At 40.6% G+C, this 25,227-nt stretch overlaps 1 protein-coding gene across 1 annotated transcript; it reads left to right on the top strand.

Moving 5' to 3' along the window:
* The first annotated feature begins 1,925 nt into the window (after positions 1-1,925).
* Positions 1,926-25,227, top strand: alp3 (alkaline phosphatase 3). The gene is made up of 11 exons (XM_085479186.1): positions 1,926-2,049; positions 7,049-7,165; positions 7,427-7,542; positions 11,833-12,007; positions 15,867-16,039; positions 16,162-16,302; positions 17,410-17,479; positions 19,038-19,172; positions 20,540-20,731; positions 23,681-23,797; positions 23,966-25,227. Exons 1-11 carry the CDS (start codon positions 1,980-1,982, stop codon positions 24,280-24,282), a joined length of 1,623 nt encoding a protein of 540 aa, XP_085335312.1. The 5' UTR covers positions 1,926-1,979; the 3' UTR covers positions 24,283-25,227.

Genomic DNA, 25,227 nt, shown 5'->3' with positions numbered 1-25,227 from the left:
CAAAGTCACGTGTGGTCAAAGGAGAGCCACTGTATTATTGTTTGTAGGTTTCTGATGGGCTAACATTCCTACAAGGTGTAAAGTTCAGGGTAGTTATGCCTATTGTTCTGGCATGCACTGACATTGTTTCTTTAAAACATTTTTTTTGTGTGTTTTTTCATGTGGACTGGGATATTTTTCAAAATGACAGTATAAAATCCCCATTAAAAACATCACAGTTTATTCTCCACATTTTCAGATCACTCAATTTAGCATGAACTATGATTTGCATTGACTATTTATTATGTTTAACAACACACGGAAATGAGTAAGAGCAAGCAGAATTACTGTTTATGTGATTCAATTCATAATTCAATAATAGAGAGAAAACAAAGAAAACCTCAACAATCAGATGACCCAGTATGAACAAGCTGTTTGGCAACAGTAGGAAGGAAAAACTCCCTTTTGACAGGAAGAAACCTCCACCATCTCTGTGGTGTTGGAGATGAGGGGAGGAAGACAGGATAGAAGACATCCCGTGGAAGAGAAGTGGAGATTAATAATAACCAACCATTAAATATTTGTAAATGTAAAAAACATTAAATATGTGTTATGTAGAGGCCAATATTAAATAAAAAAATAAACATTAAATATTAAATTGGAATTATTGCATACTGTGCATCGTCAAATAATTTTAGCTATAGAAAAACTAAAAAGTTTTTCCTGATAACCGGATTTGAGGCTTTACGTGCTCATGCTGTTGGTCTCGTGTGTCTTCACTATCATTTCTCATTCTTTTTCTGGCTTCTGACCAGAATCCATCAGTAATGATATTTTAATTAAATATGAAGCCTCACAGACTTTGTTTGCTTTGATGGTGTACCATCTTTTCCTACTTTGATACCTGACTCATACTTTTGGTGCTGAGCTCCCAGTATTTCTGGGACTCACTTTTCAAAACTTTTTCAAATGTTATTTAAAAAAAAAAAATCACATTAGTTTTTTCTTTCTTATCGGTCAAGGTCACACAAACTGTATGCCACGCCCCTTTCCACATTTTTTCCTCCATTTGCTCTCATTTACTGAAAAAATGTAAAAAGGAAAGAAGAAAAACTTTATTTCCATTCCTATTAAGGAGATTAAAATTGGTTTGCGTTCTTGGCTTAATGCCTCATTCACACCGGTGAGACTAATCAGTGAACTTGCAGGGAACATTATGTGATTAAATTACCTGTGTGACGCATGGCACCTGTTGAATAAGATGCAAAACATGCTTTCTGCATCGGTTGCCATGTTACCTCTTGTTCTCTCAGAAGGGTGATGTGGAAATTTTGGACAAGCAATCAAATAAAACATGATTGTCGATACTTATATCCCTTCTTGCTAATGTATTCATTGGAAAATAGATGGCTGAGTGCTTCTGACTTTCAGCTCAGTCCCGGCGGACTCTGTCTTTCTCACTTACATAACTGTATTGCTCTGTTGCATTATCTCTCAGATACAGTCCATTTATGGTTAGAAATCACACACACACACACACACACACACACACACACACACTCACACACACACACACACACACACACACAAACTTTCAATTGCTGATTGGTATGTTCGCATGCATTTCCTTGATCTTTGTCACAGGGTCATAAATAATGCCCGTGTATACGCTCAATTCAATGGTGTCATTAAAACTACTCTTAATGAGTCCTCTAGTCAAGGACCACAAATATTCATAGGTTCATTATTACAGTAGTTTAAGCTGCAGGTATATTTTTGTTATGTTTTTTTTTGTGTCTTATTTCTCCTCCATGCCAACCACAACACATTTCTTTTCACTCAAAGGGTCATATAAGGCTGCCACAGGTTGATTGGTGTTTATGTATTTATGACATGCTGTTAAATATGACTGACAGCAGGTTAGATTGGAAACGGGTATTATTAGAGTGGAAGAGTTGATTCAAGACTTAGAGGAGCAGACTGCCATCTCGATCGTGGCCATGGCGTCCACAAGAAGGTCGTTCCTGGCTCTCTTTCTGTTGGTGGTGCTTGGATCATCCATTGCTACAGGTAAGGAAAGAAGGAAAACGCACTCTTGTTTTAGTTTTGTTTTGGGTTCTCTTCTGCTTTGATGTTTTCTAAATCAGATATTGCGTCTGTACATGTGACATTGTGTTTGACATGAAACTCCTCTGCAGGTTAGTCCAGGACAAACAGGTTAGTTTGCTGTGTTGTGATGGATTTAAAGTAAAGAACAGTGTGTGATTGGTGATTTGATGGCCAGAGTTGGGTTACATCCAATGTAGCAAAGATAAATTTGAAGTTAGGATGATGATACTGTTTAGCATAAAGACAGCATAAACAGTGTACTGTCAGTGTAGATAATGGAAATCAGCCAGGAGAACTCATGCTCACATGCATCTGCTCACATCCGTTTGTATATTCACAAAGAGCAGCAGTGTCCCAGATCAGCTGATCACAGCCTGTACACAAAGATAAATACTGGAGCACTTAAAAGAAATTACTTATGTTATTTTATTATTACATTAATATAGCACAATGTTTAGCTTTGGATAAAAATAGCTGAAGTATCTGTACTTCTACTTAAGTACTGAATGTGTGTACTTTTGCCACATCTGGCTCAAACCTTATCCTATGTCACTTTATTTACCAGTTTCTTACACTTTGCTGACCATTCAGCTCATAAGTCTTTTTGTGTCACAGGGTAGTTTGACTGATTTTCAGCTTTTACATTTAAGCAACTGCTTGCTGTATTGCAACCAGTGTGGGAACACTTCAGCTAGTGAGTATATCAGTTAATCAATATTTGCTTCAGGACTTCCTGTTCTACCCACTGGCCATTGTCTATGCATAGAGACACATTTTAAAAAGTGAATAAAAACCTCAACTCTTGACAGATAACAGCCTCTGCATGTTCTTCATCTAATGCTTCCATTGTTTTACATTTACCGAACCTCAGGGCTCACACATCAAGCCAAACACACACAGTCTTTAAATGTCATTTCAATCGTGTTCGGCATTTACACTACAAATGGCTGTTCAACTGCGTTCACCATGTACAAAATCAACAATAAGCACTATAACCTTCAACTGAAAACCTTTCAGTGCTTCAGTGATATTTCCTGAATTAACTGCTCCACTGCGTTCAGACTTTACACATCAGCTGACATGCCCACTTCATCTGCTTTCATTTAAATGTTTCAGCTGAAGTTCATTTTAATTGTAAGTGAATCAATACCTGCGTTTAATCAAAAACCAGTTCCACTGTTTCCATCTTAAGCTTGCATTTCATTTACGTTTCAAATGTACATTCATTCTGCTGCCTTCAAATGCTGATGAACCAAACAGTACACAGTGTTTTGACCTTTAACACTGTTCAAACCCTTTCAGATTTCAGCTCTTTACCTTTAAACAAAAACCTTGAAAAACCTAACCCAGAACTTCTATTGGTAGCACACAACAAGTAGACCACTTGTCCTTGTATTAGTTTTCCCATTGTCCTTTCTTTCAGTATTGATATTTGAGTGCCACTTCGACCAGAACTTCATTTTTTTTCTTCCAGTGTTACAGCTGCAGAAATTCACCCACAAGCAAAAATGCACCTCTTCATAACACAGGCTTCCCCCCCCCCCCCCCCCCATTCCTTCACTCTGCAGCTTTTACACAAACTATTAGATTTGCAGGTCTTTTTACGATAACATCAGAGTGACCTGAAAATGTTGAGTTTGATGTATGATTCTCCGTTTTTAACCTAAGAATCAAACTTCTTCTCTATTTAAAAGCTTTAAAACTCCATCATCCACCAATTCTGAGTCCCTTTCTCTTCTCCCTTTGGGCTCTGTCTTTACCCTCTTTTCACTTTCCCTTTTTTCTTCTTAATGATGTCTCACCTTCCACCCTTCCTTTCATGGTCCCCGGTTGTTTTTTGACAGGAGCTTCCAAACTTTGCAAGTCAGCACTTTGAGTGCAGATGGAGTTCCGCAAAACTCCCCGTTATCAGCAATCACTGTGAATTAATGGACTACTGTATCAGAATAACTGTTTAACAGCATACAGAGATGTACTGCAGTAGATAAGAGAGCATTAAAGTGAGGTGTGACAGCTGTTGCTGCGAACAAACACTGCAGTAAACACACATTCAAGTCTCGAAAGAGTTTCTTTCTAACACTGCTCACAGTGATCTCTGCAGGATGCGCCGAACAAGGCTTTGATTGTGATCTGTGGAATTTTAGGCGGAAGTTTTCTCCAAGTTTAAAGTTACACCTGAAGTGAGATACTGATTTCCAGCAGGAACATGTTGCACTATAAACACTCACAGTAGGAAAGCATCTTAGATAAAACTGTAATTATGCTACAGTTCAAAGGTTTAGAACGTTGCTATATGGAAAACATATTTCAAGGTCAAACTAAATTAACTTGATCAGAAATTTGTAAATAACTAAGATTGTGGATCTATAATCATTATGTGTTTATTATGTTTTTTTAACTGCATCTGTACTTTGGAGCCCGTTTTTAGAGAGCCTCACTCCTGTTCTAAAGACACATTGTAATACTCAATTAAAAGGCTGATTAAACATTTTAAAAATCCATTCTGTAATTATGATAGTACATATTAAAATTATTCTGCTACTTTTATCTAGCTGAGTACCTGGAGCATTAGCATCAGTAGATTACAAGCCCAGAATGGTCTAAATTCATCAAAGTATTCTTGTTTGATGAAAAGAAGGCCATTTGAAAACCTCAACATTATGTATTAATCACTCCACGGAAGAGCACAAACTGAGTCAAACCAGGAGAAAGTTTCAGCTTGAACCTGATTGTGCTGCTTTGTTAACTGCATCACACACTGTTGTATGAAACATCAGTGTTTTGGCAGTTTCCTACAGTCAATAGGCTTTATTGCTTAATAGCCGGATGAGTCAGAGAATAAAACTCTTATTAAGAAAGGTGTTTTTAGACTACAGGGTGGGCCATTTATATGGATACACCGTAATAACATGGGAATGGTTGGTGATATTAAAGTCCTGTTTGTGGCACATTAGTATATGTGAGGGGGCAAACTCCTCAAGATGGGTGGTGACCATGGTGGCCATTTAGAAGTCGGCCATCTTGGATACAACTTTTGTTTTTTCAATAGGAAGAGGGCCATGTGACACATCAAATGTATTGGTAATGTCACAAGAAAAACAATGGCGTGCTTGGTTTCAACGTAACTTTATTCTTTCATGAGTTATTTACAAGTTTCTGACTACTTATAAAATGTGTTCAATGCGCTACCCATTGTGTTGGATTGTCAATGCAACCCTCTTCTCCCACTCTTCACACACTGATAGCAACACCACAGGGGAAATGCCAGCACAAGCATCCAGTATCCGTAGTTTCAGGTGCTGCACATCTCGTATCTTCACACCGTAGACAATTGCCCCAAAGATAAAAGTCTAAGGGGGTCAGATCGGGAGAGCTTGGGGGCCATTCAACTGGCCCACGATGACCAATCCACTTTCCAGGAAACCGTTCATCTAGGAATGCTCGGACCTGGAACCCATAATGTGGTGGTGCACCATCTTGCTGGAAAAACTCAGGGAACGTGCCAGCTTCAGTGCATAAAGAGGGAAACACATCATCATGTAGCAATTTCAAATGTCCAGTGGCCTTGAGGTTTCCATTGATGAAGAATGGACCCACTATTGTTGTCCCCATATACCACACCAAACCATCACTTTTGTTGTTCCAACAGTCTTGGAGGGATCCATCCAATGTGGGTTAGTGTCAGACCAATAGCGGTGCTTTTGTTTGTTAACTTCACTATTCACATAAAAGTTTGCCTCATCACTGGACAAACTCTTCTGCGTGAACTGAGGGTCCTGTTCCGATTTTTGTTTTGCCCATTTTGCAAATTCTGTGCGCCGATCTGGGTCATCCTCGTTGAGATGCTGCAGTAGCTGGAGTTTGTAAGGGTGCCATTTGTGAGTAGCTAATATCCGCCGAGGGGATGTTCGACTAATTCCACTCTCCAATGACATGCGGTGAGCGCTACGCTGTGAGCTCTTGCTGAATGAAGCTAGGACAGCCACTGATGTTTCTTCATTAGTGACAGTTTTCTTGCATCCAGTTTCACGAAACTTAGCAAGCAGTTTGCTAACTGTAGCATGGGAGATGGGTGGTCTCGTAGGGTGTCTTGCATTGAAATCTGCTGCAATGACCCGGTTACTGCGTTCATCAGATATCAACACAATTTCGATCCGCTCCTCACGTGTTAACCTCTTCAACATGTCAATGGCTGTGAACAAAGAGAAACTTGTAAATAACTCATGAAAGAATAAAGTTACGTTGAAACCAAGCACACCATTGTTTTTCTTGTGACATTACCAATAAGTTTGATGTGTCACATGGCCCTCTTCCTATTGAAAAAACAAAAGTTGTATCCAAGATGGCCAACTTTTAAATGGCCACCATGGTCACCACCCATCTTGAGGAGTTTGCCCCCTCACATATACTAATGTGCCACAAACAGGACTTTAATATCACCAACCATTCCCATGTTATTATGGTGTATCCATATAAATGGCCCATCCTGTATAATGAAACAAATATAGGCTCCAAACATTTACTCTCCAGACATAAACTGTCTTTAAGCAGCAGCTTCATCTATAGTTATCAGTTACCCTTTTAATATAATGAATGTGCACTGCTTAAAAGGCCCCTCTATGTGCCCATATATCTCCAATTTAAAGGTAATGAGCGATTACTGAGTAATTATTATGGTATGTACAATTTAGCTTTTTTCTGTTTCCTGCTGTCCGCTCCATCTCTGGTTTATTTTAGTGTACTTACTTCAGTTGTGAGAACACTTTGAATTTCCAGCTACAGTAGGAAATGCTAAGTGTTATATCATAGTTTTGTCTGAAAGCAACCAGCATCAAGATCAGATGAACTCCAATATGTAAGAGAAGCTTCAATAAAAGGTAAGCTGGTGCTTGTGTTGAGTGCATATTTTTGTTTGAACTGATGTTTTAAACACCACTCTGACTCCTGTGTTTGCCTTAAGTTGAGGAAGAGAACTCAGAGTTCTGGAGGTCACAGGCGAGGAAGACACTGCAGGCAGCGCTAGACAGGAAGCTGAACACCAACGTTGCCAAGAACATCCTGTTTTTCCTTGGAGATGGTAGGTTACACAACACTGTCAATCCTTTGCACGAATATCATTAGACAGCCTCACTCGGCTGAACAGTTAAAACAAGCAGAATAAGTAAAGAGTGCTTGAATTACTTTTTTATATACATAGATCCATTGTCTGCTCTGTTTGCTCAGCCACCAATTTACAGCATAGAAAACAAATATTTTAAAGGAATACAAGAAGATGCAGGAGGGAGTTATTTGTGTTTATCAAAGCTACAGTGTGTGAACTTGTGTCTGTGGGCCTCAGGTATGGGACTCACAACCCTCACAGCAGCTCGTATTCTCAAGGGACAGCTGGAGAACCAGCCAGGGGAGGAGACAGTGATGACCATGGACACCTTCCCCAATGTGGGGCTGGCCAAGGTACACACACACACACACACACACACACACATCGATACATAATTATGATATAAAAAGAGGAACCCATGGTACCATATAGCTGCTGCGTCAGCCACAGTACAACTATGGGTGCTCCCAAAACAAGTGTGACATGTGATGAAGTCATTTAAGTATATGCATCATCCTCTATCTTTAGATCAGTGGTTTCAAACATAAGGCCCGGGGGCCATTTATGCTACCCCAAAGTAATTAGGTAGCAGATTAAGAAAAAGAAGAAAATTAAGAAAAGACAGAACAGAAAAGTTCCTATTTTTTCACTTCTTTCTGTGAGATATCAAAAAAAGAGTTTCTGATTTATAATTACAGAAGATTAAATGAGCTGCCAGAAGTTTTTCTGTAATTTTACTCATTGATTTCTTACAGTTTAAGCCAAAAGAGTTGGGGTGACAGATTTCTTTCATTTACTGCAGCAGCAATGTTTTATTATGTAGAAAAACTGAAATGTCCTGTTGAAATCGCACTTCTTTTTCTTATATTAAGATATCTCAATGATTAATTCTATAATTAAACTTTTTTTTACACTGACAGAAAGAGGAATTTCACTGGTCACAATGGAAATGAGTCTGGCATCCCTATTTTAGATTTTCAGTACTGAATATGAATGCAATCAGCCCTGTAGGCATACAGTTTCTGTGTGAGGGGCCTTATGTCAGACTGGTCTCATAGTAACTAATATATATTATTAAACTAATGTATTTCAGTTGGAACTTGTGTCTACAGCACGTGTTTTGGAAAGCCTTTAGCAGGTGGCTGTAACTCTTCTAACCAGAAATACAAGCCTGTAACTTGTTAGACTTAATGCCTTACCCTAAATAATAACATCAACTAATACAATATTTTATATTAAAAACATATTAAAAATAAAACAACTTAAGCAGAAAACGCTGTCACATGTATTGCTCAAACTGTGGACTTTCACGTGAGTGACAAAAGGGACTTTTCTGCCTCTTAAAAATGGAGGATATTAATTTCAGGGAGATGGATCAAAAATCAGTGACAGGAAAGGTAAGGATAGGAAAATAGTGTGTAGGGACATTAAAAACAAAAAATAGCCTTTGTTGTCAGACAAACATCTATTGTGCCATAGAAAATTAGTGCACCGTAAACTTCTTTAAAAGAAACTAGAGTAGACAATTGTATATTCTTCTGTAATTTTATATACACATACAATGGCAATAAAGGGCTATTCTATAGCAAAACAAGCCACAGTGTATGAATTTTAACTGTTAATTGTAAAGCTAGCTATGAACCATGGCTAGTCTTAGCTACAGCTAAGCCAGCTGTTTTCTGTCTGTAACTGGAAAAATATCCTTGTTAAAGGACCATTTGTTTCTAATTTAAGATGATCACTGTTCACTAAAGCCTCATCAGAAATGCTCTCAGTGGAAGGGTGGAAGAAACCATTCTTGGGGAAGGGAAATGGGAAAAAATAGTTAAGCTATGCCAAATTATACAGGGAGTGCAGAATTATTAGGCAAGTTGTATTTTTGAGGAATAATTTTATTATTGAACAACAACCATGTTCTCAATGAACCCAAAAAACTCATTAATATCAAAGCTGAATGTTTTTGGAAGTAGTTTTTAGTTTTAGCTATTTTAGGGGGATATCTGTGTGTGCAGGTGACTATTACTGTGCATAATTATTAGGCAACTTAACAAAAAACAAATATATACCCATTTCAATTATTTATTTTTACCAGTGAAACCAATATAACATCTCCACATTCACAAATATACATTTCTGACATTCAAAAACAAAACAAAAACAAATCAGCGACCAATATAGCCACCTTTCTTTGCAAGGACACTCAAAAGCCTGCCATCCATGGATTCTGTCAGTGTTTGGATCTGTTCACCATCAACATTGCGTGCAGCAGCAACCACAGCCTCCCAGACACTGTTCAGAGAGGTGTACTGTTTTCCCTCCTTGTAAATCTCACATTTGATGATGGACCACAGGTTCTCAATGGGGTTCAGATCAGGTGAACAAGGTGGCCATGTCATTAGTTTTTCTTCTTTTATACCCTTTCTTGCCAGCCACGCTGTGGAGTACTTGGACGCGTGTGATGGAGCATTGTCCTGCATGAAAATCATGTTTTTCTTGAAGGATGTAGACTTCTTCCTGTACCACTGCTTGAAGAAGGTGTCTTCCAGAAACTGGCAGTAGGACTGGGAGTTGAGCTTGACTCCATCCTCAACCCGAAAAGGCCCCACAAGCTCATCTTTGATGATACCAGCCCAAACCAGTACTCCACCTCCACCTTACTGGCGTCTGAGTCGGACTGGAGCTCTCTGCCCTTTACTAATCCAGCTACGGGCCCATCCATCTGGCCCATCAAGACTCACTCTCATTTCATCAGTCCTTAAAACCTTAGAAAAACCAGTCTTGAGATATTTCTTGGCCCAGTCTTGATGTTTCAGCTTGTGTGTCCTGTTCAGTGGTGGTCGTCTTTCAGCCTTTCTTACCTTGGCCATGTCTCTGAGTATTGCACACCTTGTGCTTTTGGGCACTCCAGTGATGTTGCAGCTCTGAAATATGGCCAAACTGGTGGCAAGTGGCATCTTGGCAGCTGCACGCTTGACTTTTCTCAGTTCATGGGCAGTTATTTTGCGCCTTGGTTTTTCCACACGCTTCTTGCGACCCTGTTGACTATTTTGAATGAAATGCTTGATTGTTCGATGATCACTCTTCAGAAGCTTTGCAATTTTGAGACTGCTGCATCCCTCTGCAAGATATCTCACTATTTTTGACTTTTCTGAGCCTGTCAAGTCCTTCTTTTGACCCATTTTGCCAAAGGAAAGGACGTTGCCTAATAATTATGCACACCTGATATAGGGTGTTGATGTCATTAGACCACACCCCTTCTCATTACAGAGATGCACATCACCTAATATGCTTAATTGGTAGTAGGCTTTCGATCCTATACAGCTTGGAGTAAGACAACATGCATGAAGAGGATGATGTGGACAAAATACTCATTTGCCTAATAATTCTGCACTCCCTGTACAAGACCTGGACTGAAAATCAGTGGTAACAGATATGGAGTCCAAATTTGAAACTTTTAATTTAAATTATCTTCAGTATCTACGGTGGTGTATTTTAACAAGGTTAGGAGAGGGTATAACAGCGACTACAGCCATGTGTAAAACACAATGGAGGTTCTTTTATGTTACGGGGCTGGATTTCAACCAGTGGTGTTGGGAGTGTTGTCAAAATTTATCGAATTATTTGCACAAAAGAGTACCATCAGATTGTGATTTACCATAGAATACCATACAATAAAGATTGATTGGTAATGGCTTTACTTTTGAGCATGATAACAATCCCAAACGCATTATCAATGCAGTAAAAACATACCTGGATAGACAAACACACCATGACACAGAGCCCAGAACTCAACATTACAGAAGCAGAGTGGGACAATTGGTAGAAAAAGGAACATAAGCTTGCCCGAGACAGTTCAGGCTGTGTGGAAGAATAAAGGTGGTCATATTAAAAATTGAATTTCAATTTCATCAGTTTTTTTAAAACCATCCATCCATCCATTCGCTTCCGCTTATCCTTTTCAGGGTCGCGGGGGGCGCTGGAGCCTATCCCAGCTGTCATAGGGCGAGAGGCGGGGTACACCCTGGACAGGTCGCCAGTCTGTCGCAGGGCCAACACACAGGGACAGACAACCATTCGCACTCACATTCACTCGCACATTCACACAATGGCAATTTGGATTTTCCAATTAACCTAGCCCCTCAAGCTGCATGTCTTTGGACGGTGGGGGGAAGCCGGAGTACCCGGAGGGAACCCACGCAAACACGGGGAGAGCATGCAAACTCCACACAGAAAGACCCCGGCCTGATGTTGGACTTGAACTCAGGACCTTCTTGCTGTGCGGCAACAGTGCTAACCACCGTGCCACCGTGCTGCCCGTGCTGCTGCTTGCCTTATTTTAAATGTTTGCACATGTTTTAATAAATATAAAGATGTGAAAAATGGCTCAAGCACAGTAGCACTGAAAACTGAATTTCAAATACTTCAGTGGGGTGCAATGAAACCATGGCTCACAAAAGGAAGAGTTCTACGTGCCTACAGAAGAGGGAAAATTACTTTGAAGCCTTTCATTTTTTAAATATCTCCAGATGCCCAATTACTCTGGCACCACCACACAACCCTAGGAGTAAAGGGAGCTTGATGAGACAATACTGAAAATATTTAAATGGTAAACGTGTCTTTGTGTATGTGTGTGTACTGTGCAGACCTACAGTGTGGACTTCCAGGTTGCAGACAGCGCAGCCACAGCCACAGCCTATCTGTGTGGGGTGAAAACCAACCTGAACATCGTTGGAGTGAATGCGGCGGGTCGCAACGGAGTATGCAGAACTCAGAAGGGCAACGAGGTGACGTCCATCTTGAAGTGGGCCAAAGATGCTGGTGAGCCACTGAAGACAAGAAATGTCATTAACTGAATCTTTAAAAAGAATTTTTTCATCTGTAGACTAAAACTCCAAGCAGTAGTAGTGGAGTATTAGTACATCCTTTAATGCCCAAATGTATAAAGATTGTAGCACAAAACCTGAGGGAAAAATGGGCAAATTTAAAATTCACCTATTTATTCTGACCATGTCAACAAACGTGCTAATATTTTGGACTTCTTGCCTTCATCAGAGCATGCGGAACAATAGTCACGTGTATGCAGCAGTTTGGATGCTAACTGGGTCAAAGAGTCAAAAGACGACAGAACTATACTACTTTGTTTTTAATCATTATCATACCAAAAAGCTTACTTTACTGCAGTTAGTTGAATGTGTCAAATGAAAAAAAAGAAACATAAGATGGCTAGCTATTCTGAATGTTTGAAACATAATTGGGGGGGAAAAAAGTTTTATGCTGTGCTCCGTGAAGCTTATTTGAATTGGAAAAACTGTTGAGCCAGTCAGAGCTTTGTAAGTGAAATTAAAAAAAGGTTACGCCATATTTTTTATGCCAGAGGCGGAAAAATGGAAACAGAAACATTTGCATAAAAATGACAAAATGTGGGTGATGAGAACCGCAAAGCAGAGCATAAAAACATTTAAATTAGCATTTTTATTCAATTGACATGCTTCAGAAAACACTGCTGCAGCTTTTTTGTTGACGGGAAATTCAGCGGCGGAGACGACATTTAGTGGCAGATGATTGTAAATGTAAGAAAATACCTTTAAATGAGAATTTAACTGATGTTTAAAAACAAGATGCCACAAGATTAAAGCGAAAAAGCCCATAACATTTCACCATAATGCTTACGTGATGTATAATAATGAGCAAATGACTTATAAAACAGACCATATTCAGCAGATGGCAATAGGCTCATGTGAACAAGTGCAACTCATTGCTGCACAGATGACACTCAGAGGATAAGAATTTAAAAGATGCCGTGATTGAAGCAACAAATGGGATTGTGTGACTCTTGTACAAAGAGCAGGCAGATACCTGACATGGCCCTGCGTGTCACATTTAGGTTCTAGCTTCTGTCAAAAGAAAATCCCCCAGGTCTTACACGGCCTCAACAAAATCTGATTTTACAGCTGAGCGCTCTGCTGTGAGCTGCAGTGCCCTGTCAGAGTGGTATTACAGGGGCCACCGGGGAGCAGGGAGCAACAGCAGCTCGCAGCCTCAGGTTCCACCACAGCATAATCTACTACATGGGAAAGCACCTTGACTGTTATCGTGTTCCAGTGTTATCAGCATCCATAAATATCTCATGACACGCACACAGGCAGAGTGTCATGGCCATGACCCCAGCGCTATGCCAAAGACCGATGCTCAGGTGCGAATGTTGCAGAGAACCAGTTTTTTGAAGACGCTTCTATTTAATGTTGTAAAAAACATTTTGGAAACGGTCGTGTCCTTCCACGCAGTTTCTAGCAGCAAGGTTCACCTGGAGCCCGGCACCTCTTGAGATACAGTGGGGCAAAAAAGTATTTAGTCAGCCACCGATTGTGCAAGTTCCCCCACTTAAAATGATGACAGAGGTCAGTAATTTGCACCAGAGGTACACGTCAACTGTGAGAGACAGAATGTGAAAAAAAAAATCCATGAATCCACATGGTAGGATTTGTAAAGAATTTATTGGTAAATCAGGGTGGAAAATAAGTATTTGGTCACCTCAAACAAGGAAAATCTCTGGCTCTCACAGACCTGTAACGTCTTCTGTAAGAAGCTTTTCTGTCCCCCACTCGTTACCTGTATGAATGGCACCTGTTTGAACTCATCATCTGTATAAAAGACACCTGTCCACAGCCTCAAACAGTCAGACTCCAAACTCCGCCATGGCCAAGACCAAAGAGCTTTCGAAGGACACCAGGAAAAGTATTGTAGACCTGCACCAGACTGGGAAGAGTGAATCTACAATAGGCAAGCAGCTTGGTGTGAAAAAATCAACTGTGGGAGCAATCATCAGAAAATGGAAGACATACAAGACTACTGATAATCTCCCTCGATCTGGGGCTCCACGCAAGATCTCATCCCGTGGGGTCAAAATGATCATGAGAACGGTGAGCAAAGATCCCAGAACCACACGGGGGGACCTGGTGAATGACCTGCAGAGAGCTGGGACCAAAGTAAGAAAGGTCACCATCAGTAACACACTACAACGGCAGGGAATCAAATCCCGCAGTGCCAGACGTGTTCCGCTGCTGAAGCCAGTGCATGTCCAGGCCCGTCTGAAGTTTGCCAGAGAGCACATGGATGATACAGCAGAGGATTGGGAGAATGTCATGTGGTCAGATGAAACCAAAGTAGAACTTTTTGGTATAAACTCAACTCGTCGTGTTTGGAGGAAGAAGAATACTGAGTTGCATCCCAAGAACACCATACCTACTGTGAAGCATGGGGGTGGAAACATCATGCTATGGGGCTGTTTTTCTGCCAAGGGGACAGGACGACTGATCCGTGTTAAGGACAGAATGAATGGGGCCATGTATCGTGAGATTTTGAGCCAAAACCTCCTTCCATCAGTGAGAACTTTGAAGATGAAACCAGGCTGGGTCTTCCAACATGACAATGATCCAAAACACACCGCCCGGGCAACAAAGGAGTGGCTCCATAAGAAGCATTTGAAAGTCCTGGAGTGGCCTAGCCAGTCTCCAGACCTCAACCTCATAGAAAATCTGTGGCGGGAGTTGAAAGTCCGTGTTGCTCGGCGACAGCCCCAAAACATCACTGCTCTCGAGAAGATCTGCATGGAGGAATGGGCCAAAATACCAGCTACTGTGTGTGCAAACCTGGTAAAGACCTATAGTAAACGTTTGACCTCTGTTATTGCCAACAAAGGTTATGTTACAAAGTATTGAGTTGTATTTTTGTTATTGACCAAATACTTATTTTCCACCCTGATTTACCAATAAATTCTTTACAAATCCTACCATGTGGATTCATGGATTTTTTTTTCACATTCTGTCTCTCACAGTTGAAGTGTACCTCTGGTGCAAATTACTGACCTCTGTCATCATTTTAGGTGGGGGAACTTGCACAATCGGTGGCTGACTAAATACTTTTTTGCCCCACTGTAACTCTGAGGCATCACAGGAGGCTTTTTCTTCACTGATATCTTTGCTTTTTTCTCTTAAGTAATAACCCTGCACAATTAAAATTACATATTAGCTGGAGTTTTATTTTATTCATTCATCAAGTCTAGAAAACTATGTCAAAATTCCCCTCTAAACCCCATGGTGAAGTGTCAAAGTGAGGCTCAGTGCTCACATTTGACAGCCTGCAAGCATATTTCTTTCATTTTTGAAAAATTGCTCTAACAATTAGCTGTCCTAATTGTTTGGATTAATTGCCTGTGGATTGGCTAATTGTTTAATCAACCATTTGCTGCCGCCTACAGTGCGCATTACAGACTGTTATGTCTTTAATGACTTCTGAGTTTCAGGACACTTTTTCCAAGTGAGCATAAAGAACTTTGATCCCTCTGATACATGACAGAGATTTGTAATCTCACATCACCACTTCATGAAGCCATGAGTATCTGTGTCTGATAATTTGCCGTCACATCACTCATCTTGCAGCTATCACACTGAGACTGAGATCTTAAACTTTGAATGTCTGTCAGATGAAGGATAATTAAGTACTAAAAGGACAATAAGTACTGTATCTACTAGACTTCACACCAAGATAACTTTTGCATTCAGAGTTGAGAAAGTTTTTGACTAACGACTAATGACTTTTCTTCCTGCTCATAGAGCATGGAGCAGAGTGCTTTTTGTTAACCTGTGTTAAGCAGGAAGCTACTGTGTTTACGTTGCAGGCAAGTCTGTGGGCATCGTAACAACCACGAGGGTGCAACACGCCACCCCAGCAGGCAGCTACGCCCACAGTGCCAGCAGGACGTGGTACAGTGATGCCGATATGCCTGATTCTGCTAAGACGGACGGCTGCACGGATATCTCATTCCAGCTCATCAACAACACAGACATTGATGTACGCTTCTGTTTTTAACAGTATATATTGAACTTTTCAACGGCTGAATTTGATTTAAATGTTCGCGTGTGTGTGCGTGTGTGTGTGTGTGTGTGTGTGTGTGTGTGTGCATGTGTTTTCAGGTGATCATTGGCGGCGGTAGAAAGTACATGACCCCTACTGGTACCAAGGACCCTGAATACCCCACAGACTACTTTTCAAACGGTGAAAGAAAGGATGGGCGTGACCTGATCAAAGAGTGGCAGAACTTAAAAACTGGGAAGGTAAAACACCTCTGCTCATAATAACAGGTAGAAGTAAGAAGTATGATGTGGTGTGAAATCAGAAGACCTAAAAACCTGTACATATACAGTCATATTAAAAAGATAGGACACCCTCTTTCAATTTACAGTTTTATGTGTCAGGACATAATATAAATCTTAAAAGCAGATAAATACAACATCTGTTAATCAATAACACATGACATATTATACTGTGTGATTATTGATTGCATAACAACTGAACCCAAGTGCAGAATACTTTGGTATACAGAGGATTTCACTATTAACTCCATGACTGCAAGGTACCCAGGTCTTACTGCTACACAAATCCAAATCATGACCCCTCTACCACCATGCTTGACAGTTGGTGTGAGGTGATGATATGCTGCTTTTGGTTTTATCCAAATGCGGTGCTGCGAAAAATCTCCACTTTGGTCCCATCTGACCAACAGACATTGTTCCAGAAGTCTTGTTTGTACAGATGCAGCTTTACAAACCTGAGCTGGGCTGCTATGTTGTTTTTAGAAAGAAGAGGTTTTCTCCTGGCAAACTTGTTTTGTCATGAACTTTACTATTTTTGGCGAGGGTGTGCTTAGTTTGTCACACACTGTTTTTGGCCTTTTGACTTAAATTTCTGTTGCATAAATAATGAAACGGTACAATATGTCAAGCTTTCATTAAAATTTGTATTTATTATAAGACCTGCTGAGGACTGGATGATTTTTATTTTGACCTGATATGTTTAAAGAGGGTCCAGTTGTGTGACTGATCTTATCAGTGTCTGCATCTGACTGTAATGGAGACCGTTAACATTATAAGGTATCAGGGAGTTTTTGTTTAAACTTTATTCGCCAAAAGATACCAGAGGTGAATGTATTACAAAATGAATATTCTGCTATTTTCCCATAAGAAATGTGATTACTTGCATCATATAAGAACAGAAACCTGGTGCAGGTTTCATAGTTAGAACAGTTAAGTGTCCTTTACTTTGCACACGAAGCGGCTTCCTTCTGTTTGCCGGTGAGTCATGCAGTGACTAATAACAAGTACAACCACTTTTGGTATTCTGCTTCCACTCTCCATGGTTATATGTATTCCTGTGTGTTACAGGTTGCCCACTATGTGTGGAATAAAGCAGATTTTGACGCTGTGGACCCTGAAACCACTGACTACCTCATGGGTATGTTTTTTTCTCTTTTTCCCCTTCCTTTGCTCCCTCGCGCATTCCCCTGTTGCTTCACATGTAACTAGAAACGTGGTTTCTATTAAATGGAGCGGTGGTGGAGTCAGGCATCAACATGGTTGTGTGTCACTGTTAGATTTGTATTGTTGATTGTCATTTATGCTTAGAAATATTTACTTATATATGCTTAGAGTTTTGTAATTAGTTGTAGATTGGTAGAGGTTTTGATCCTTGATAGTCTGCAAACTTTGTGTGTATTACACAGCACTTTGGGAGCATGAGAGGTCGTACCGTGTCTTATTGTTTTATGGTAGGATTAACGTAGTTGCGTCTGTTTTAGTCTAAGTGCTCTTTGTTTAGATGAACTGCTGGACTTCCTCACCGTGTTATCTATCTAGGGTGAGGGGGAGGCTACCCTCTTCCTGACCAAGGATGTTTGACCCTTTGATCAGCAGTCCACACACACACACACACACACACACACACACACACACACACACACACACACACACACACAGGCAAGTGTGTGTAGACGTCATATGTTAATGAACTTATGCATATTCATGTAACCTCAATAGGGTCAGACGAGAGAGCGGTGTCTGTCCGGTTTTCTCCCGTGCACGAGTAACATGAAGAACTTTGCCTACTTGTGTCTTGCTTTGCAGTGTAATTATATTGCCTTCAACGTTCCAGCGGATGGGTTCAAGCTACAAACCTATCAGTCACTTATTTTTTGAGTTTGGACGTTTGTTTTTATTTGCGGTTTATGTATCCAAATTATTTGTTTAGGGTCTTTAAAAGGTCTATAATAAAGTAATACCTTAACCTTAGGAGCTTTTCTTTCTGTGTTCCGACTTCATAATTTAGTGACTCAGTTAACTAAGTGTACATAATATTAACCCTCTGGAGTCAACAGTCGCCAGTGCGTCCAAATCACATGATGGATTTAAGAAAACTCTGACTGACTGTTTCAACTTGGGCCAACTGTGCTCTGCTTTTCTCTCTTGGATTTCCTACTCTTTTCTCAATCAACACTGTTTTTGTTTTGTTTTTTTCATTTTGTTCCATTTGAAAAAAGGATTTTAAAAAATGATTCTCAAATCCAAATATTACTTTACCAAAAAGTCCAGCAAGAACATCCAGGCGACACTGAAAAAACAGCTCAACACTGGGACAACTTTCATTTTTTAACTATTTTTCAGCAAATATTAGACAGTGAGAAAAAATGGTAGACTCTGATTCAGCTGAAATGTTTGCAGGGTTTTAGCTCTGTTTCAGAAAATGCTCCAATATATTTTTTCAGTACCAGGTGCTGTCAGTAAACCTTTGGTATTTGAGGGTGTGTAGGAAGTGTAGGGATCCAGTCATTGTGCTTTTTGTGGACTGAGGGCTTGCTTGCTGCTATATTTTGTGTTTTCTCCTGCTGTGTGGTTAATCAGTTCCTGTGTGCTGAAAACAGTGGTAATAGTAGTAGGAGGAAAATAGGACTTTCCTTGCCACTACACCCCCACTGATCACTGATAAATATAGCGCAGTTTTCCTTTCTCCTCCCCAGCTCTGTTCGAACCTGGTGATCTCCGCTACGAGGAGGAGAGGGACCCGAGCACGGATCCGTCCATCATCGAGACCACAGAAAAGGCCATCCGCATCCTACAGAAAAACCCTAAAGGCTTCTTCCTGTTAGTGGAGGGTGAGGACAGCAGCTTAATCTGTTTTCTACACATTCGCATCACTCGATCCAACAAACACTGGATAAAAAATTCCTGTGAGAGGACTAAAAATAGAAGGATCAGTTAAATTGCATAATAATCATACCCAACCAGCCCAAGTGACAGTTATATATAAATAACTAAGTAATTGTTGTTTGCTGAAATATTAATATGCGTACAACATAGGAGCTTGGTTGGGATAAATTGATCTTTGTGCCATAGTGACAACATTGGCTCAGAGCACGGTGTGTACCTGCTGTTGACACTGATTCTGCATACAGCTCAATGAGTTTGCCGCAGTGTGTGCTGATGGTGTGTTTCCGTTCCACGCGGCTGCCTCTCTGGCCTCCTTGTCTATCTCTCTTTTAATCTGAGGCAGCTGCCTGGGGACTCCACGGTGCCACTGAGTGTCTTCACAATGACTTTAAAAATAAGAGGCAAATATATAAATAGAAGTGGACATATGGTGCGCCCAATCACTGACAGCTCGCTGAGATCACAACTTATTAGCCGGGTCTACTTTACTTTCCAATATAGCCGGTGGAGAGGACAGGAGCGGGAGATGTGCTAATGCAGAAAAAAAATCACCCACTCTCTCTTTAGAAAAGGTTCAACTCTGAAATGTACCTGCTGCCAGGGGGAAAATATACAGACTGTATAACTCATTCAAATAATAGTTAACTGTTTCCTTGCAAGGTGTTTGGATGTTTATTAGGACTAAATATAACCTTTCAAAGTTTATTTTAAGTCTTCTGGGCAAGTGCAGCTCAAGTCGTTTGATGCTGATGAGACTTTAATCCAGTGATTTGTGGATTTTGCAAACTGTTCTTGGGAATCAGTGAAACTGTAATCTCCTAATGTCTAGGGTTTCTGCCTTTGCACAACGCACATGTAAAATTTGTGTGAATATTGAGAGCTTAAAAAATAATTTTCAGATTCACCTGTTCATAATGCAGCTATTCACACTGACCGCTGGACAAATTTAGGCATTAGTTTTTTCTGATATTTTGGATCGGAATAAACAGATCTGACCAATCAGATTGGTCAGATCATCAATCTTTTGGCACACACATAGATCATCATTGCTTTATTTTGACTTTGTTTGTTTCCCAGTGCATTTTTGGAAAATACATTTTTTGAAAAAAATGCTTTCGTTGTGTGTATACATCACATATACATTAAATAAAAGTACTACATGAACTGTTTAGGAATTATGGCCACTTTATGTAGGAGATATTTTTAAAATTATGCTGGTTTTTCCAATTATTTTTCTGCTCCTAAAACCAAGACCAGAAGGCAGTACATCACTCTCCGTTATGTTTAACCCCTTCCTTCCTTGTGTTTACAGGTGGGCGTATTGACCAGGCTCACCATGCTGGGCGGGCCTCCATGGCCCTGCATGAGGCGGTTGCTTTTGACCGTGCTATCGCTAAGGGCCTCGAACTCACCGAAGAGCATGAAACTCTCACTGTAGTGATGGCTGACCACTCTCAGCCTCTTACCTTCAATGGCTTCCCCTTTCGTGGGAACAGCATTCTGGGTAATTATTAACAGAACTGCAATTCATTCATCTAAAAAAAAAAAATCCTGCTGAAAAAAATGCTTAAAAAGAATTTAGGATTTTCTTTAATCGTCAGTGTATCAGTAAGTTAAGCTTTCTCCACAATTCTTTCTGTTTTCCCCCTCAAACCTTTACTCTGTGCCTCCATTCCCCCCTCCAGGTGTGTTTAACCACTCTGACAATAGACACCTGCGGCAGCATTTGTGCCTGTTGTGTGTGTGTGTGTGTGCGCGATGCCTCTTAGTGCCTGTATCCTCACAGCTTCAGTGTGCTTCTGCCACCAGCAGCTTGACATTTCATCTGCTGTCTCTCCCTGCAATTACAGCCAGGGTAAACACACATTACTGGCAGCCTTTCTCCTGCTTGCCTTTCTATTTCAGTCCCCTGCTTTCTCCCTCTTCTGTCTTCCATTTACCATCTACAACACTGATGACACCGTCTCTTCTACCTTTTTTCCTTCTAAGTTCTCAATCACTTTCACCAGTTAATCTCCCTTTAAAGGGCTTTCCTATTGATCTTATGTGCTCCTTACCTCTTCAACTCTCTCTCCTCTTGCTCACTTTTCTGTTTTATTTAAGGTTTTAGACCTGAAAGATGTCCTTTTTTTCATAAAATACAGTTTGACTTACCACAGAATAATTTTTTTTTACAGATGTATATAATAAAGATGAAGAGTAGCTGAGTCCCTTTTAGGTGCATCACTCAAGTGGTAACTATTAAACTGTGTATCTACTCAGTAGATATTTTTTCCAAAAATGTATCAGCTCCAGAAACAAAACATGTGGAAATCATAACCCCTCCACCTGCTGTGTTTGGTTTTCTCCAAATGTGGTGCTGTGCATGTTAGTCAGACATCTCCACTTTGATCTCACCTGTCCAAAGGAGATTGTTCCAGATCTTTAGTTTGTTCAGACACAACTTTACAAAGCTCAGCTGCTGCCATTTTCTTTTTATTAAAAAGAGGTTTTCTGCTGGTAATTCTTCCAATCAGACATACTTATGAAGTCTTTTTCTGGTTGTACTGTCATCAACTTTGAATACTAAGGTCTGAAGAGGTGAGATGTAGTTCTTGAGCTTTCTTCTTATTTTATTTTATTTTATTTTATTTCTGTGAGGATTGCTGTCTGAACTCAGGATGAATTTCCTGGGAAAATGGACAACTATCTTGAATGTTTTCCACTTGTGAATAATCTTTCTCACTGTAGAAGATGGACTTCTGTCATGGTGTGCTGTGTGCAGGCAGGAGAACAGGACCCAAACGCTGGACTCACAGTGAACTAAAAGAGGCAGCTTTATTCCACTGTGGCAGAAACTCCAAATATAAACTCACAAAAACAGACCTAAACTGAAAACACAAAGCTAATAACAAACACTAGGAAAACCTAAAGACAAGAGACTGGGAGCACAAAAGCAAAACACACAGCAAGTTGAGGACGCGACGCTGAACACTGGAGGACACACATACTATAAATACACATGAGGGAACGAGGAACAGGTGGGAACACAGCCGGGAGAAATTAGAGCTAACGAGACAGAGGAAACGAAACTAGAACACTGACATAAGACATAAACCTTCAAAATAAAACAGGAAATCCACAGACTCAACTCAAAGACAACTCAGACAAAGAACGGAGGGAACACAGAGTACAGGGACCAGAGTGACATGAGAAGCAGAGGAATACACAAGCTAAGAAACACAGAACAGAAACACCAGGACTCATAAACCATGAACCAAAAATCAAAACAGACTAATAAACAACAATACAAAATCAAGACACTGGGCCACTGACCCAGGACCGCAACGACTTCAAATAGTTTAGAAATGATTTTGTAACCCAGATTGATGAGCAGAAATGATCTCTCAAAGATCATTGCTGATGTCTATCCTCCATGACGTTGTGGTAACGCACACCTGAATGCTTCAGACCAGCAAATTTCCCAAACTGCTTTCATTTAGGTCGACTGAGGAATGAAATATGCAGCCTGTTGTACTGAAATTGCACACAAAGATTGTGATAAATTTGAGGTCTAGAATCATCCCGACATTGGTGTTGTGTCTACTGTAACTAGTATGCAAGCTGGAGCAAAAGCAAGCTGGAGCAAAACTTCTTGGACGGTCTCACATAAGTCAATATGTAGTAAGATGATCCCAAAAGGTACTGATGGCAACACAACACTGAGGAATGGAGTTCAGTGACTCCTCTTTATGAAAGTGAAGTCCAGCAGACAGTGATAAGTTAGGGCAGCCTGTGCCAGACGTCTGTCAGTCAAAACAGCTACGCCTCTGACTGCAGTATTCAGATGGATGAGCTCTGCAAAAACCCACTCTCACTACAATCTGTAATTGGGAAAGGGAAAACCTATCCAGAGGAAAACTGTCCAGAGAGTTGCCAAGAGTAGACAGAGAGTTTCACTGTTCTAACAAAAAAAATGTTTCATCTTCAAGGAGCTGCCGCTGTTTGGGACTTTGTTTCTCAGGCTTGGAGGCTGCTCCTCCTTCTCTCCAGTTGTTACCAGTCATATTATCACTGTACTGTATCACTATCAGTCTTCAGAGTCTGTATTGATTGATCTGTGGTCGTGTCATGCTTTTCACACCTTTGCGCTCCCTCTTTCCTTTTCCTTTTCTACCCTCTTCCTCCTCCTCCCAGCGGTGCAGCAGTGCAGCAGTGATTAATGTGACTCTGAAACTCTGAGCTCTTCATCAGCGGGGAGACTCGCCAGGCTAATGGCTCATCTGGAGAGAAACGCTGAGATCGTCAACAAGCTCTAGACCTCCCGCAGCACCCTTGGGATCAAGCAATCCCTCCTCGCACTTGTGTTTGTGTGCGCATGATGTGTGTTTTTGTTTGTTTAGCACTCCGAGGCAGAAAGAAACAGCAGAAAGAAATAGAAAGATAAATCAAAAATAATGTTTGTGTCTTCCAGGTAAATCTCCACTGTGGGCAAGTGACATGTTGCCTTATACCACGCTCATGTACGGCAATGGACCTGGGCACAAAATCGTTAATGGCGCACGCCCTGACATCCGCAATGTTGACACCAGTAAGACCCAGTCATTACTTCGTTGTTTCACAGAATTCACTATGTTAGATCTACTACCATGCACCAGTCAGGTGCTGATATCATTCATCAAACCAGTTTTAAGTGTAAATGGGGTCTAATGTTCTTTGAAAGGACTAATCATTTGTACTCTATCCTTATCTTCTCCAGAATCTAAAGACTACATCCAGCAGGCAGCTGTCCCCGTAGATACAACAACCCACAGTGGAGAGGATGTGGCAGTGCTGGCCCGTGGACCCATGGCCCACCTCTTCCAGGGTGTCAACGAGCAGAACTATATTGCCCATGCCATGGGCTACGCTGCCTGCGTGGGTGCTGACCTAAGGCACTGTGAGGGGCAAACTACACCACCTTTGGTTCACATAACCCTTGAATATAACAAGAACGGGGCCAGAGCAGTTAGTGCCTCAGCAGCTTTGCTCGGTAACTTCCTGAGCGTGCTGTTGGCCATCACAGTCCTCATGTAAGATCATTTTCTTTGCTGATCTGATCTGCAGTCAGAGGTCAGCATCATAAAACAGTGCGAATGGGTTCAGTGATTTGCTCAAGGACACTTCAACACGGATGTGCACTAGTGTGGTTTCTTGCACCAGGGTTATCTTGCAGCCTGCAAAGGGTCGTGATCGGACAGAGTGAATCAAGTCACAGAAATCATTAACTGACATGAGGACTGTCACTCCCGCAGTGACTGTAAAGAATTATTATGAAATGTAAGCTCATCAAGCGTCTGCACTGGCAGTCTGTTGAATCCCTGGGCTATACCAATAAAGCAGTCCTTTCCTAGACAGTTGGCTGAGAGTTTATTGATATAAATTATTTAAACATACCAATGATCTCATTTGTTGACATTTTTGGCTTTATCAGAATGACAAATCTTCATTATCTGACCTTGTTTCCACAGTAAAACAAAGAAAAACAATCCCTCTGCCACATTTACATACACACGAGTGAAAGCTTTAAGAACAAAGTGAACAAAGCTGATATTTTTTGCATTATATTTCACATTTTTAAACGTGCTACGGATCATAACAGGCAGCATAATTAAAGAAACAAGTCTACATTTTGGCAAAATGTGCTAAATGGCATCCTTGATAAAGGAGTCAGATGAATTTGTGTAGAGGCTAAAACAAAACAAACAAACAACAAAAACAAACACATTACTGAAACTAGCCTTGCTATCAGCCTTAGTGCTAAGCTAATGAAATCTTCTGCTGACTTTAGCTTCTCTCATCTAATTCTTGGCTGAAAGAGGAAACACGTATATCTATTAAAAATATGAAACTGTTCCTTTCACCTAAGTTCATATTTGTGACAAATGATCCATAGATGTATTTACTGAAACCTCGAAATAAAATGGTTATTTTGCACTTTGCAAGCACTTTCTGTGAAATAAAAAATGGACCGTGATGTTA

Source organism: Copadichromis virginalis, linkage group LG14 (genome assembly GCF_057382275.1).
Source record: "Copadichromis virginalis isolate Kocher_CV1m ecotype Utaka linkage group LG14, C_Virginalis_male_GT1.1, whole genome shotgun sequence".
In the NCBI taxonomy this organism is placed as follows: Eukaryota; Metazoa; Chordata; class Actinopteri; order Cichliformes; family Cichlidae; genus Copadichromis; species Copadichromis virginalis.
Note: the sequence above shows the minus strand (reverse complement) of the source record. Positions and strands in the feature narration are given on the sequence as shown.

What these genes read in the sequence shown, in the direction of transcription:
- alp3 (XM_085479186.1), top strand. Translation starts at nt 1,980, where the DNA reads ATGGCGTCCACAAGAAGGTCGTTCCTGGCTCTCTTTCTGTTGGTGGTG. An exon ending in TGGATCATCCATTGCTACAG is followed by an intron (nt 2,050 to 7,048) that starts GTAAGGAAAGAA and finishes GTTTGCCTTAAG; the next exon opens with TTGAGGAAGAGAACTCAGAG. An exon ending in CCTGTTTTTCCTTGGAGATG is followed by an intron (nt 7,166 to 7,426) that starts GTAGGTTACACA and finishes TGTGGGCCTCAG; the next exon opens with GTATGGGACTCACAACCCTC.